Consider the following 17,054-nt stretch of genomic DNA (forward strand, 5'->3'; position numbering starts at 1 on the left):
GAGTGTTCTGCTTGTCGGGACTCATGACAACAATTTGTGTCCTTTTTTCCAAGCTTCTCATGACACCACTCGCACACAACCCCGAGCGTCTGAGACCCCTTCACAGAGCGACAACAAAGGGTCCGACAGGCGCTTCAGAGAGGCTCACCAGGCTGAATACTAATGCTCCACTCACACACACTTGTAGTTCTATATTTGTGAGGACAATCATTGACAAAATGGCATTCCCAACCCCTCACCACTAACTTAAAGCTAATTCTAACCTGAACGTTAAAACTGAGTCTTCAATCTCCAATTGCCAGGGGGCTTTCACACCCACTAACTTAGGTGCCGCAAACCAGGGTCTGGACCTACGGACTAAACAACAACAGTCGAATTGACAACATGCTGACGTCAGATACACGCCCATCTACAAACCAATTAATGTAAAGTTAGACTCAGCCCGTGTAGGTACTTTCCCAAATCCTCCACAAGGAAATATAAACCACATAACTGGTTCTTACAAAGAGGGAAGTACAAGTACACACACACACACACACACACACTTGCACACTCACAGATGGAGGGCTCTTTCTTGAGCAGAAAGGTCTGGAGTCAGAGAGTGTGACCACTTGTGTAAACACACACTCTCCAACCACAGGACCGAGCGACAGATTAACACAAGAGCAGGACGAACTGACACAACACACAGTCGAGCACTAACACTGAACAGTCACACAATGTTGCACCTCATTTAAATTGGGTTCAGGCAAAAGCGGCAATGCTTGTTTTTCTTCCTTTGTGAAACTGGACCACAGATGTTCATGTGTAATAATACTTCATACAGAGAAAGTATAACAAACTGTACTGTGTCGGGCCAGTTTCCCAGTGAAATGCTGCACTGTGTGTGTATTATGTTGCAGTTATTGTACAGTGAGTTTAACACTGGTGCAAAATGAGTTCTGTTTAAGAGCAAAGTCAAGATCATCCTGATCACCATATGCTTTCATTAATTATTGATTTGAAATAATCTTATCAGAATTATTGGGTTTGTAAAGCTGCTTTCAAACATGCACCAAAGTCCAATCATTTTCCTGAAACTTTCCAGAGGGAACCCAAATTTCAGAGTCAGTTGCTCTGGACATTTTCTGGAACTTTTCTTGCCAACTAGGAAAATTAAAAGCGAGCGAGTGGGCGAGTTGATGATGAATCTTACACGTGATGACAGATGCAAAACTGTAAGAATACACCCTCACATATACATAATACAAATATTGCTTTTGGTAATGAGGCATGGTGATTTCAGCAGAGGAGTTTATGTTCCCCGTTGCCTGAATGTTCTGGTAAATGTCCTGTTGTTGTGAGCGCGTCTGACCCGGACTATCTCCTGCTGCGTCCTTTATGTGAAAAATGGACTCAGAAAAATGTCCTGACCCAATTTTCTGGAGTTCATGCCTGACAACAGCCTAAGTACGTTTGTCATAAATTATCAGGGATATGTTTTTATCCAAGTATTTGGAGAGAATTAATTTCCTTCAGCCTCTCTGCCATGTTATCTACAATTTTCCACCTAGAGCAGGAATAAGAAGAATGTCACACCCTAAACTTCTTGCCAATAACCTTTTTTTAATTTTTTTAAAGAACTGTTCCCTTTCCTTCCTTCGGCCTCCCCCCTGGTTATATAACGGCACAGCTCTCTCCTGCTGTTAATCTAGCAGGGCACAGTACATGCTGTCAACTATCATTCCCTTTGTTTCATATCAGATCACACACACAAACACACAGTGATCACATCAATACAAAAACAAAAAAAACGCTTAAATACACGGCCTAATTCATCTTAAAGGCCAGAAAAACAAGTACTTCTTCTGTTCATCTATTGCAATGCGGTAGTTTGTAACCTTTAACTACAACACAAGCTGTTGCTAACACACAGTGAGTAATCGCACAACAGGAAAATATGAGCATGAAAGAAACGTTCACAATACGAAATAATAAGAAAGATTGTGCAGGAAGGAAATCTGCACTAGAGGAGGAGTAGACGACACTCGGATGACTGAGTTTGAGAGTTTGAAAGTATGAAATGGTGTGTGTGTGTGTGTGTGTGTGTGAAGAAAAATTCACTGAGCATATAATTCTAATCCTTTCCCAGCATGAATCGGAGGTTTTCAGCGGTTCTCACAGCAGAGACCACACAATGGTTTCAGAATACAATGTGTGGTCAGATAAGCCATTTTCTTTGAGCAAAATCAGAAAATAACATATGATACATGCAAAGGGTCAGTTTCACATAGATTGCTGTGCTTACTTCTTCTTTTATATTAACAGTAGAGTAGTCCTTAGCTGTTTCCCATCCTCAGCCAATCACGTGTTGTTTTATCTACGGCTCCACATTTGATGTTTCAGGTATTTAACAGTTAATTAAATCACCAGTTCAAAGTTAGCGTGGCCTCAAATGCACAGAGTCAGAGTCACAGTGGAGACTAGATTAGATTAGTGACTTACGGTGCAGCACAACGCTCACTGGGATAACAGCTGGCTATGTATAGAAGGCTTGACACACCCACCACAGCGCACCAAGCTACTATACGTGGTTGACTGGCTGGTTATCAATACCAAATTGCACACATTCGAAAAATTCGTCTTTTTCAGCTAAATCAATGAAGTCTCTGACAAATCAATGAAATATCTGGACCTTTCTCACAATGTTCTTTAAAACAATTCTTGGATCCACCCCCTGACCCAGATCCGCACCAAATGGGTAATTAATGGGTTCTTCCTTCAGTCAAGCTGCACCCCCCTCTACCAAATTTTATGGAAATTGGTTTCTGTAGTTTTTTGCTAAAAAACAAACAAAGTGCAGTCGAAACATTAACTCCTTGGCAGTGGTAAATATTCTGTAAAACACAATCAACCACCATAGGAAACTATACTTAAATACTTAAACATTTCAAACTTAAAATAGCTAAAACACAGCTACTGTGGTGAACTTATCAGAAATGTAGTCCAACCTTCTTGTCCATCACCAGCACACTCTTCCTTTGCATGAGTTGACTGATCATGTAGCTGGCTCCCGTATGTACAGTTTGATGCTGCATGGCTGAAGCTCAACCCAAGCTCACCAGCACCATTTAAAAAAGGTTATTAATGACCTTTAGCTGTAAGGGTGCCTTTCCCCCGACTATCAGTCCGAGCACATCTACACTGTCGTCCTGCGAGAGTGAACTGCTACCCTGTGGTAGCTTATAGCATTAACTAGCTCTGCTCTGCCTTGCACTGAGAGGAGCAGTGCGTTAATCACCTGTCTATTTCCGGAAGCCAGCTCATTAGCCTGCAGTATTTAGACAGAGGCAGGAGGCTGCACACAGGAAGAAAACTGGCTTCAACTGCAAACATGACTGAGCCTGATGATCACAGTCATTCTCATTTATTTCTCATTTATGCCACAGCTTGGTGCTTGTCTGGCTGTTAGTCCTGCACAAATACAATGTCTCCACTGAGTCACTTCCAGAAAATCCCTCAGGTGCATATCGTCAACTGTGTACAAGACAGATAAGAATAATTTTGTTTGTCCAGCTGATTTAGTTTCAGAACCTCCATCACTTCAGCTCTAAAAGTCAAAATTCAAGTCTTCACCTTTATTTAACCTGAAAGGAAAACTCTCCTCAAACTCACGTCTGCCATCCCCAATCAGCCTGTCAGCAGCCTGGAGGAACATCCCTGAATGACCAGCATCATGACACCAGCAGATACTGAGCCGAGTGAGTTTTCACACGAGAGATGCTCACTGGAGATTTGCACGGAAATGATTTTTCATATCTACACTTTTGCCAGCAAAACTTTGTCTGCCCCATCCAAAAGGAAATACTAGAATGGCACTCAGTAGAGCCGCATACCTTAAGTTCAATCACGCCGCACAAAATTGTACATACTCAAGAATATCAGTTCCCAAATGTACCTTATTTTTATAGATCCATTTATTATTCCCTGACAAAACAATGAAAGTACTGAAAAATGCCCTATCTCTCAATGTTAAAGAAACTGAAAATAGTTTCTGAATCCGTCCCCTGATCTGGATCGGCACCAGAATTGACCCATTCCGCACCTTTCCACCAAGTTTCGTAGGAATGTATTCTGTTGTTTTTCTGTTATTTTGCTTGGTAACAAAAACCAACAAAAAAATAAACAGGGGTGAAAACATAACCTCCTTGGTGGAGTTTATGAGACTCATCTACCCCTGACAGATTTTCCATGAACCACTAGGAACTAAAAGTGTTATAGATCCTTTGATTCTGAGTCACTTCCCATAGTGACAAATCCTCAAGCAGGCTTCAAAACTAAAATAGATCCTTGCAGAAGTTGGCAAATATGACATCACCTTCTAAAAGTACCTTGACTTTGAGGGCCCACATCACACAGCTCTCAAAAGATTACAAAAAAAACAGCAATGACGACGGCGCCCCCCCCGAACCTGCGCCCCCCCCCCTCGTACATTCTGTAACACCTAAAGCTCAGATGGCACGCTGACATTCCAGTCTGCAGCTGGAATGTGATAAAGAGACTTCTGCGGCTTTTCACCACCAAAACACCGGGCTGTGATGTGAGATGAGGCCCTGACATTAGAGGTCAACCTCCCTGCTGACTTCCCTGGAACTACAGATAAAGGCTTTAGTTTGTTTTGAATTGTAGTGTGGGAAAAAAAGACCAGAAGTATTCGTTAGAAATTAAAAAAGGTTCAGTTCAGATGCAGTGGTAAATGTCCAGTTTGCTGTATTTTTTCGTGTCTATGTGTGCATGTTTGTTGTAAACATAGTAATTGTGCAAGTAGGTGGTTTGTGCTTCGCTTTGTGTTAAATGAATGACTTCTGTTGCGGGGCTCAACAATAGTCGGGGGAAGTTTTGGACAATAGCTGTTGGCGGAGGTTGTGTAATGGTGGCCATCACATGGCTGCGTTGCTTTGTTGCATTTCCTGCGTCCCTCCAGTTCTCTTCCTCTCTGGAGCACAAATACCAAAACAGGACAAAATACTTTTCGAAAAATGGAATGTGGCATAAAAAATGAATCCTTGACCTTGTTCAGATGTTTCATTGAACATTTTTCTGCCTTCTTTGTCCTTTTTCAAATCGATGAGTCACACCAGGATATGGAAATAAAAGCCCTGCTGCCTTTGTGTCATTATGGGCTGGGCAGAGACGAAGGTCGAGTTAAGACATTGATCTTGACCTTAACTGTTCCAAACCCAACCTCTGCATCGGCACGCTTATCTCTGATCTTATAATATAGTTTGGTTTGGCTTTCCTCCCCCTGCGGAAACAACTGAGCCAATTGGAGCTTGAAGGCAGGATCAAGATGAGGAGGTCATCTTCCTGTGCCGCTGCATACGAAGTTTGGCATGGATGAGACTATTCTTTAGTTGACGTGGCTAATAGGAGGAAACAGCTCCAATCAAATCAGTGCCTCCTGCTCACGTACTTCAACAAGTCCTATAAGTTGGCATGTATGCTAGACAATATGCCCACTAGAGGGCAGAGCAGAGAAGAGAGTTTCCAATAACAACAAACATGGCGACGGTGGACATTGTGATAATGTACTTCTCAAGAAAGAGGCATTTACTTTTCTCATTACATATCAGAGTTTAATGTTTCTAGAAAAGTGCCATCATCGCTTCAAGAATCTTCCTCTCTCATGGTGTCAAGGTGTCGTCTTCGTACCGTACGATCAAAGAGGAAGTTAAGAGAAACACTTCAGCCGACACAACACAAACACTGTCCCATCATCTCTTCGAGCTGTCATCCACTCCCATGGGCCAAACAGAAGTAGCCGCAAAGTGTCACTCACACCACAAAGAACTGCTTAAAACTCCAGCTACTTCCATGGCGTGCAAAAACATGAAGAGGCTTTGTTTTAAAAAGGCTGGGAAAATCATTTTCAAGGCTCAAGTCTAAGAGCTGGCCCGAGGACCACTCACATGGTTTCCAGTGACAAACACAGCACGTGTTTGCTTTCTTATCCGCACATTGTCAGCTGATGAGACCCACATTGGTGACGACATATTGTAGTTATATCATCCACAACAGGGCTGTAAGTCATATGATCTGGAACAACTGAAATCAGGACAAACATGTGGAAAGAATATTGACCACATCTTGATGTAAACCAGCATGTGGTTGGTGCAATCATTAGCCAGCGGTGTAGATAGGTCAGTTTTCAAATCTGTATTCTTTTAGCATGACACATAGACAAATTATCCTTCTATTGTTTGATAGCATGCCAACTACTGTTTGCTAAGTTTACACTTAACTTTTCGGTCATCTGTTTGAGCCACTTGTAACGTCTGGAGTTCGTCCAAAAACACAAGGCGGAGTATAACTCTCTTCCTGGAAATGAGCCAGTGAAGGAAAATCAAAAGATCGGCCACTGAAAGGCCGTCGGCCAGTTAATGTCAACAACACTTTGAGCCCAGTGACGCTGAACAGACTTCCTACAAGCATCCTCCTCACTCCCCCATGTTTTCCTCCACTCGCCTTTGCATCGATTGTTCAAGCTACGCCCCAAACACTCGCACCTGCACCTCCATTTATCTCTCCTCGGGCCCATTGTCTCTTGTCATCGCGTCGATCTCTCTTATCTAGCCTCTCCTTCAGTACCTCATTCTCATTTCCACCTCCTCTGTTCGGTTGGCTCAGCTAAGAAACGTTGGCATCATCAGCCACGCGGCTGTTACGTGACCTGTGATCGTTTGCGTGTGATTTCTCGGAAGAGGGAGTGGTTTGGAGGAAGAAGACATCATTGATAACTTTGTTGGATCTGTCGATGTTTTCACAAAATTCATTACCACCACACACACACGCACATACAAACACACACAAAGTACCTTACACACAGAAACCTTTAGGTGCACTAATAGGCGCTGACTGCCTCAATGGGACATTCAGTACGTGGCAGGTACCTCCTGTCATCAACCATCCAATCAAATCAGAGCGCTGGCTGTGATTTTTTTTTTTTTTCCTCTGTCCCCAGGCCCAGCAGAGTTATTGGCAAACACTCTGTCTGAATTGGCAGTTTGTTGCTTTGGTTCGTTATTTCCAGAATCAGCCAGCGATTTCAAATGATGACCAAACAAAACAGCTAAGCACGGCTGATGAGCTATTCTAAACAGAGAGGGAGAGCGGGCAATAAAAACAGACGTAAGCCTCCATGACGTTGTTTACCCCTCAGTGTCTATCACATCTGATCTGAATCCCAGCAGCGGATTCTATCTGCCGGATAAAGTTTGTTTCCAAGTGGATACTTCAAAATAAATCTTCTTCAAAATGTCCAGACTGTGAACTGGACGCAAAACAGTACAGAGAAATTCCTTCTGTATTGTACAGATCAGCTGCACTCAAAGTAAACGTCGGTATTGCAAGATTAATTTTCAATAATAAAAACTGCATTTAATAGGGTTATTTAACTGTATTATATCTGTATAAATATGCGTTTGTGGGATAAGTGGTCACGATGTACTGAGCTGAAAAATCTGATTTAATCTCTGGTGCCGAGAGGACGATTAGAAGTCATTCGTATGCAGCAGGGTAACGTTCGTCCCTGGTGGAATATGAACATTGCTAAACTCAAAACTTCAAGTTGCTTGGCAACAGCTGCGGGTAAAGAACAGAGAAATCTTGAGCAAACAAAAATAAAGACCAACACCCGGTTTGATCGCTTGCCTTTTTTAAAACTGTTTATATATAGAGGTAAAAATAAAAAGAAGTGTTTCTTGGCAGGAGTTGGGGCTGAGATGAAATCCATAGGTACTTGTACTTGACACCGGATTGAAGTTTAATCAAGAGTTTGCAGACTGTATAAGAAATACTAGAGCTGGACGATTAAACAGTTATTATGGCAATATAATTTCAATCAATAAGAATATAACGAACGTTCAATGTCTACCAATATAATGTTTATGCATTGTAGAGGCTTGGGGATGAGGTACAGCACATAAGTGGCTTTACTGTTATATCTCAGATTTGAACCACAGGAGCAAAAATTCATCTCAAAACTTTGAAGAAACAATATTGTGAGATTTATCTTGATACTTATCGATATTTGCTGGTATAATTTGCTTATCCCTCACATTTGAGGCCATGTTGCCCAGCCCTTAGACCCATTTCTGCAATAGATCATCATCATATTGAACCATCGTGATCTCACAGTAATGCTTGGACAAGATATAAAACCCAGGTATACATCATCCTAATGATTTCTCTGTCGGAGGAACATGACATCAAGTCATTCGGGATGATGTGGGAGATGAAAACCAGGTTAAGGTCATTCTCATATCTGGGTTAAAGTGATGCAGAGGAGGATAAAGAGGAGGAGGAGGAGGAGGAGGAGGAGGAGGAGGAGCAGCAGCAGCACAATGAGGCAGAGAGGCTACACTGCAGCAGATAGCCTGGTCCACTGACCTCCTTTGGGGGCAGAGAACAGAGAGTATCCTGTGTCCAACACTTTGACAGACAAACAGTGAGATTGCAGGTATTAGACACAGGCTCAGAAACACACATAAAGCCAATACACAAAATGGACACACACACCCTCCACATGCACACAGCCCATTGGATGAGTTTACTCCCCTTTGTTAACTTCGTTCAAAATCGATTTAAACCAGTAATGCTATTGTTTTAATTCACTTTACCTGTGAGAGGAAAGGTGCAGCTTATCCCCCGGAGCTCCTTAACACCGACTAACTACCGGATAATAACCCGGGGAGTAGTTTATAACGGCGGAGGCGTAGCCGACCTACTGACCGCTACTTCTCCTCCTCCTTCTCCTCCTCCTTCTTCTCCTTCAACGTGGCCGCAGATGGAGGCTGCGCCGCGGGGACGTTCACACCAAACACCCGCACTGTGGAGCCGGAGGAGCGGATGCTAGCGGCGAGGTGGTGCCGGTGACCGCAGCCTGGGACCGGGGTGACATTGAGCCGCCTTTACGCGCCAGCTTTTCCAACCTCACTCCTCCTCTCTCTCTCTCCTCCCTCTCTCTCTCTCTCTCCTCCCTCCCTCTATCTATCTATCTCTCTCTCTCTCTCTCTCTCTCTTTTCGGTAGGCACGCGCACACTGAATAATGCAGGGCTCGCGAGCTCCCGGGTCTTTTCTGTCCTGTTCCAGAGAGAATCAGAGCCGCGCGAGCCGAGCACAATGAGGCCGACCCGTGCGGATCAGGTTTCACTGCCTTTAGTTTCATTCATTCATTCATTGAGCTGCGAGACAATCTGACTGCAACCCTCCACCGTCCAGCCCCTGAACCCCCCACCTCCTGTCTGTCTGTCTGTCTGTCTGTCTGTCTGTCTGTCTGTCTGTGTGTCTGTCTGTCTTCCACCTCTCCCTCTCTCTCCCCCTCTCTCTCTCAAATGTGCTCTGGTGGCACTTTCACCCAAACAAAAGTCAGAAAACTCCAGAACAGGTAGAACCAGTGGTGGTGAGAGTAAGTAAGTGAGCCTGCGTTTCACTTAAGTGCAATTTGGGGTTCATGCTACTCCAAATGTGACCTCTGGACAGATGTTGCCAGATGGGAAATGTTTGCTTAAAGGTATAGTTCACCCGAAAAATGGAAATTCCCTCATTATCTACTCAGCACTATGAGTTGGAGGGGTGGGTGAAGTCCACAAAACACTTCTGGAGTTTCAGGGGTGAACAGTGTTGCAGCCAAATCCATTACAATTGAAGTAAATGGTTCTTAAAATGTAGAAAAAACACCAGAAAAAAACATAACATGCTCCTGTGGTGTCTTCCAAGTGTCCCGAAGCCCCGACATTCAAATTCAGCTCGGAACTGCATCATTTACACCAAGTTTTCAGCCTAAATGTTCACAGATATCATCCCCCTGCTGCAGTAACTGGGAGAAGGACAACAGCGGACATCATGCAGCCAGCCACTAGGTGGCCATAGAGACACTTTGGCTTCACTTTTGGGAGCCGTCATGTCTTCCATCTTTATATACAGGCTATGATTGGACCCACACACACATCAGGGGCTGCTGTGGCGGCTCTTCCCCATCTGCATGCCGAAGTGTCCTTGGGCAAGATACTGATCCCCGAATGGCCCCTCATAGAAAACCCATTTATTAATTTCTTTACCTGATTCGACCATCCCAGCGTGACTGCAAACTCCAGAGGGTGAAAGCGAAGAACTACCACTAAATAATCCTCGGACGTTGTAACTTGAAGATCCTCAAAAAGTGATGTTCAGGATTTTAAGGAATTCTTCTCTGCCCACAATCCCTGACCCAGCTGAAGTATTTCAACTTATCAGCCTGAATGTTCTGTACTCAGCCGACGCATGAGCACAAAGATCACAGACACAAAGATTTATCCAGTAGCAGAACATCCAACGTGTCCACATGCTCTCAGCACTGCTGTTATCTTGTTCTCCTCGTGACTCCACATTTTTTCCAAGACACACACACACACACACACACTATTTTCAAGGAGTGATAGCCCTAAATGCAGATAATGGGTGTTGCTGTTTGAAAGCCTGTAATCCCCCATACAGGGTGAACAGACAGCCTCTTATAACTGCATCATGAAAGGTTTCCAGGCAGACGGAGCCGCGGTGTCATCCCTGACTCCTCTGATGTCCAGTCTCGGGACATTATGTGAACAATGACACTCTTTCATTGTCCATAAACGTCCGTACAGTCATACATTCAACAACACAGACACACTGTTTACTCACCATGGCAGTGTGAGGATGTTTGGTCGGCATGGGAGCTTGATAGCCGTTCGTTGTTGTCAAGGCAACCTCTGGCGTTTTGATGTAGCCTGTGATAAAACAGAATTCTTTATTTATTTTTTTACCATTGTCATCTTTGTTAATCAGCATCACCTCGCATAATAACTGTGGGTGACCTGTGCATGATCCAGCACAATATCTTGAACACATTATTTCACGGTCTTTGCCAAGTAAAGATCATGTTCGGACCTGGATTTGATGAAATAAGAAAAAACATGAAAACCAATGCGCAAATCTGACACTGTTTAAAGTTGATGCAAACATCCACGTGACCTGAAGCCTAAATATGACCAGGACGTATAGATTAAGTGTTTCATCCATATTCACTGAAGCTGCACGTACGTCTTAGTGGTGGATTCTGAATCTGCAAATCTCATATTCTCTAAGTCAGTTATCATCATAGAGTTAATATTTTCAAACCCAAGAAGAGCTCAAGTCTTCACTGCACCCTCTTCCTGCATATTTAAAGTCTTATTATTATTCACTGACCCAGTTCCACCTTGATGAGTCAAGTTCATCTGATTTCATTTCTTCTCATCCTCAACCTCCGGACACCCACACTCACTGCAGCTGAAGACACGACGCTGCTGCCGGAGCAGAAAACACTGACATGAATCTGTCAGAACGGGTTTATACTGCAACTACTACTGCTTTGACTAACATACAACCACTGATAGTAGTACATTAACTAAGAGACCTACTACTACTGCTATTACTACTACTGCTACTACTCGTGCCATAATGACATCATTATTATAATTACTATCATTACCATACCACCCTCTATGCTGCTACTCTATCAGTCACAGTATGGGGAGCACAAATAATAGAACTAAGTACTAGTGACAGTATTAGAAATGGTATTAGTAGTAGTATTAGTGGCTGGTATAGTAGCAGCAGTATTAGTAGCATCAGCAGTATGTGTGATGCCTGATCTCTTGTTGCTCTGTAGTCTGTATATGTCAAAATGTAGCTTAATTTGCTTCATTTAATACCTCAAAAAGTTATCAATTTATCCATCCATCATTTAGCTTTACCACATTCACACATATCGGACATTTAGAGTCTCCAATCACTCTAACCTGCATTTCTTTAGACTGTGGGAGAAAAGCCAGAGTAAACTGTGCCGTCAAATCAAAAATATATTTAATTTTTATTTCTGCTACAAGTATTTATGTCCTGTTCTTGTCACATGTCACATGCAACCTTATCTTTTATCTGCTCAGATTCTGACTGTTGTGTTATTTAACTACATCAGTACAGCTGAGACTATGAATCAAGCTCATAGTGAAACATGTTGCAGCCTTGTTGTGTGCACATGCATCAGCTTCTCTTACCATGCAGCCTTTTTATTATCTGATGATAAACATAATTCAATTAGTGGTTGTTATCATGGAAATCACACCCATCCTGTGAGCTGGAAGTGAGTGAGTGAGTGAGTGTGTTTGTGTTCTCAGTCATGACATCTCTGATATATTAATTTATCACCTTCTATTATGTCGTCTGGGGAAATGTGTGTCATGTTAGCGTGGCCGCCCTGCACAGATTAACAATAACACCCAGTGTGTCATCAAAGATAGACCTATCAAAAGAGAGATGATGTAGTACAACTGCTATGTACTGATGTACTGTGCTAGTTTGCATGTACACATACAGTATGTGCCCTTTCCCTGTGGAGTCAGTGAATAAATCCATGTGCATGCAGATTGTTTTTAAATCTGATGGAGTGTGATACATGGTTAATGGTTAGTGCCTCAGTGTGGTAGGTGTGAAGTGTGAAGTTATCCCTGGTATCAGTAAAGTTAGACGACAACGTTGATGAGCTGTCGCAGGATTTCTTGCAGTACCTACTATTAGCACCAAGGGGGCGCCTCAGGGCTCCTGCAAAACCAGAGCGGGGTCTAGATTCTGTTTAGCTACTTTTTTATCCCAAATATTTCTCTTTCCTTCCTTCAACAACATCCACATTCCTTTCTTCCCCTTCTCCTAAATACCTCATGAAATACTTATTTATTGTATTGTGTAAATTCATTAAATAACAGAATCACGAGTCCCTCAGGACTGTTGCAGTAACATTCAACTTTTCCTTCCTCTGCACAGCTGTGTTTTATTTTCTTGTGAATTGAATTCAAATGGATTTCAACAATGGAAATTAAAGATAGTTACTCAGCATATTCCTTTGTGTCTTCTGGCCAATTTCCTGGACTTCATTAATATTTCATGTAGCGGTTTATCAAGCTTGTGTTTCATTATGTGCTTGTAAGTAAATATTATGACACCAATACTGTCCACATATTAAATTACTCACAACAAGGAAAGAGTTGCTGAATCAAAGCAGCTATTGTGTATCTCAGATGTTTTAACTCACTGTGACTGAGGTTTTAGTTTAGTTAAAAAAAGTCTGATTGATTTTATCAAGTGAAAACAGAACAGAATGTGCTGGATGATAGAAAACGTTATGACCATACTTTGATTTGTGCTTTTGTGGGTTTGTGGTGCAACTTTGCAAAAACACAGTGGACCTCTTCTTCACATTCAAAGTGACTTTAAATAAATTAGTTTTAATCAGAGTTTTTTGGCATTTCAAATGGATTAAGTGACGATTTGGTGCATATCTCACTGCAGGCAAGTAAAACCTGCCTCTATAAAATAATCCCAACGTCCTTTCAACTTGTTTAGTTTATGCATGTAGAAGACAGTACATTTCAGTGTGTGTCTGTGTATGTATGTGTGTTAGTTGCAGTAGTATAACAGATAGGGATGCAGTAAGGACAGCTTGTGATCTGTTTGACAGCAGCCGATGAAGAAGTGAACGTTAGAGATAGATGGAAAGAACAACAAGCAAGAGACGGCAGGGGGGCACTGGAGAAACTCAGCTTTATTGACCAAAGAAGAAGATACAGACATCAGAGAGGAGGAGAGAGAGAGAGAGAAAGAGAGAGAGTGACCGAGTGAGTTGTCATAACCATAGAAAGAAGAGGAGGAGGAGAGAGAAGTGTGAACAATAGAAAATGGCTCCTTTTTTTTTTTTTCGTTTTAACAGTCCATACAATCGAGAGGGCAGGCAGACATAGAGGGAAAGAAACACCCCGACATGGTCAGAGGAGCACTGCAGGCGTGGCAGTGAGGCTGGTAAACTCAGCAAGCCTGTTGTTCAACTTCAGCTCCTTGCATTAAACCACAACACACACACGCACACACGCACACACACACACAAACACACACACACACACACACACACACACACACACACACACACACACACACACACACACACACACACAAACTCACACACAGGCAAACTAGGTGGGTAAACCTTCCTCCTTCTTTTGAGATTGTGGCTGCATTTTTTCTTACAGTAAGTGCTTCTTCGTTCATTGCACATCACGTGTGTGTTTGTGCTCTTCGCACCTCGGGGGAAACTAACACTACACTTCCCAGAACACACTTCTCTGCATAGTCAAACAGTCATGCATTTAAAATTCGTTCTGGCGAAATCGGGGTCACTGAACAGGACAATATCAGTAATTGTCCCCAAGTCTGTTTATGTTCAGATCTGTTGCAGTAAAATCGAACCAAGAGAACACACGGCTATTTAAAAAAAAGGGCAGAGTGACTTTGCATTTTCCATATCTGGAATTGTTATTTAATTAATTCCAGTATTTTGATGTTTTTTTTAACGTACCTGAACATGTGTCTTTGATCGACAAAAATGTACCGGTCTCAGAAAAATCACACGTCAAGTGGAATTTAACATGTGACCCAATTGAATGGACAAAAATGGCTGCTGCAGGATACGCCATATATAGGAAAACATCCACACACGTGTAAAAAGAACCTTGTCATGGGCTCCTGTTCAAATCCCTCTGTATGGTTAATTAGGAAAAATGTCTCTGAACAAAGTTTCTAGATCCTCGGATGCATGGTCAGCGGAGGGGGGGTGGGGTTAATCGTGAGACTACACACAGCAAAGCGGTGAAGTTAAGAGAATGAAAATGTATGAAGCTCTCTGTTGTGCACTCATACACTCGTCATATATGGCGTAGCAGGACATCGGAACAACGTCCGATACCCAAAATAATCAGAATTATCTCTAGATCTCTCTATATATGTGGAAAATAAAATCATTGCTAAATAGAATATATAGTATTTACATTCTTTATCTACACAGGAAGTGACAGACCCCCGGTACAGCAGCAGGGGCCAGTCAAACTAAAGCTAGCATGTTCTGCAGTGTCAGCAAAGATTGGAGGTGAGATTGTATGAGCTGTGCACGGAGCCGTGTATGGAAACAACCTTTCATTGCTGGAAACACTATTTAACGCCAAGGATTATTGTTTCTATCCCTCATTCTTTTTACGACTATTCCACAGTGGAGCTGCGGCACTAAAGGATGTTTTTTAGTCGATGGTTCAGGTCCAGTGAAAACAAATGAAAAGAAAAGGCACTGCACTCTGAAAATAAAGGTTTTTGTGGCTGTTCAGGTCAGTCAATGCCCATTACACTAGGTTTGTGAAGCTTTATTCATTTATTCATGTCATGATGTGAATTAATCACATTCACACCCAAGAAAAAATGGACATCACGACCCCTGGATACAAACCTGAGCCACAAAACATCCCTTAAATCCCACTATTGTATCTGAAGAGCCTCACTGACCTGTTTTGTAAACATGCGAGTGTCGTCTTCGATCGCATGTCTGAGCCGTGTAACTTTATTGATCTCGCTATAACCACCGGTGGCTCGCTGTAGCGTAGAATGTAACGTACAAGACCCAGGAAATTAAGCAAAACTCCTAAACATCCATTATCACTCCACAGAATGAGCATGATTACTGCTTTTGAGAGCTTTTCATTCTGAAAGCCAGCCTAGAAAATGACCTACAGTGTAATACCGTGTATATATGATGTTATAATGACACCCAGACCTCATTATTTGTAGCACCCTTGTAAATGAGGGTCTGGCAGGCGACTGTAGTGCGAGCTGGCAGTGTTGTTTTACTCTCTTTGAATTCTAAAGAGCATAATGGATCGGTGGTGGCCCACTGAGTTTAATGGATAAAAAGGTGGACATGAATTTGCACATAATCTTCGTCTAAAAAGCTCGTAGTTGTACTTCAGTAATCTGGTAGTGCTTGTTTATATTCATTATTCACGTCTTTGTGCCCGGGCTGTTAGTGGTGGTAACCCATGTTTTTTCCATAGCTGGAAATGTGTGTGTGTGTGTGTGTGTGTGTGTGTGTGTGTGTGTGTGTGTGTGTGTGTGTGTGTGTGTGTGTGTGTGTGTGTGTGTGTGTGTGTGTGTGTGTGTGTGTGTGTGTGTGTGTGTGTGTGTGTGTGTGTGTGTTCCCTTCGCTGCCAGAGTGAACTCATTAAGCTGCCGTGAAGCTTCCTGTGCTCTCGAGCCTTTGGACACACTAGGAAAAAAAAATTGGCGGCATCGAACCTACAGGCTGCCAACCGGTGCTCCACGGCTTCTCATTGGCTGCTGAGTTAGGAAGTACGAGAATAGGAGGAAGTGACCTCAGCAGTGGAATAGCTGGAGTTAACGCAGGAGATCCGAGTGAGAGAAAGAGAGAGAGAGAGAAAGATGAGGGAAAGGGGGTGAGAGTCGTGTTACTACAAACTACAGTGTCAAAAACCCCAGTTTCCCACGGAAACGGGCGTTTCTACAATTCAATGGCCATTTAAGTTTCACAAAATAAAAATAACAACAGCAAACTGAAATAAAATTCTAATTGAAACGATCTCTAACTTTTGTTAGGACTGTCAATGTGGAAGAATGAAGAGGCACATAAAGAAACCAAGGCAACGAGTACCCTCCTCTCTGCCCTGGTCGGACAGAGTGTACGAGGAAGGGGTGTGTGGGTCGTTCGTAGGTTTGGTGTGTGTGGTGTGTGTTTGGGGGGGGGGGGAGAAAAAAGGAAGTTGGAAGTGTCTGAGTAGAGAAATTAAAAAAATAACTGAGACTGTGTCTTATTGAATGTTTTATAAACTGGCTTATTCAAAGCAGGGGTCTGGTTGATTTTCCTTGGAGCCAAGCGCACGGTGGTTAGACAGCATGGCAATGTGTCCGTAAAGCCCCACTGCCCCCCCGAGAGGAGGTTTAGAGAACCTGGCTGTATGTGAGGAAACATTATTTTGACTCAATCTGTCTGTTGGATTTCACCATAAATAAAGCAGCATGGCAACAGCTTAGTTCCTGCATCGTGATGTGGATTTGAATTTGTGGAACGTACTGTGTTGTCGCAGGAGTTTCTAACGAAAGAGCAGAGATGTAGAGGTGATAATGTGACTGAGTA

At 42.8% G+C, this 17,054-nt stretch overlaps 1 protein-coding gene across 6 annotated transcripts in view; it reads right to left on the reverse strand.

Annotated features, from left to right (window-relative positions):
* LOC117771723 (A-kinase anchor protein 2) overlaps positions 1–17,054 on the reverse strand; it is a 72,318-nt gene that overhangs the window by 16,660 nt on the left and 38,604 nt on the right. For all 6 annotated transcript variants that reach the window (XM_034602429.1, XM_034602428.1, XM_034602432.1 and 3 more), the window contains one exon: positions 10,697–10,782. In XM_034602429.1, coding sequence (XP_034458320.1) covers positions 10,697–10,782 — 86 coding nt within the window. The remainder of the gene's footprint in view (positions 1–10,696; positions 10,783–17,054) is intronic.

This window comes from Hippoglossus hippoglossus, chromosome 12, assembly GCF_009819705.1.
Source record: "Hippoglossus hippoglossus isolate fHipHip1 chromosome 12, fHipHip1.pri, whole genome shotgun sequence".
Lineage (NCBI taxonomy): Eukaryota > Metazoa > Chordata > Actinopteri > Pleuronectiformes > Pleuronectidae > Hippoglossus > Hippoglossus hippoglossus.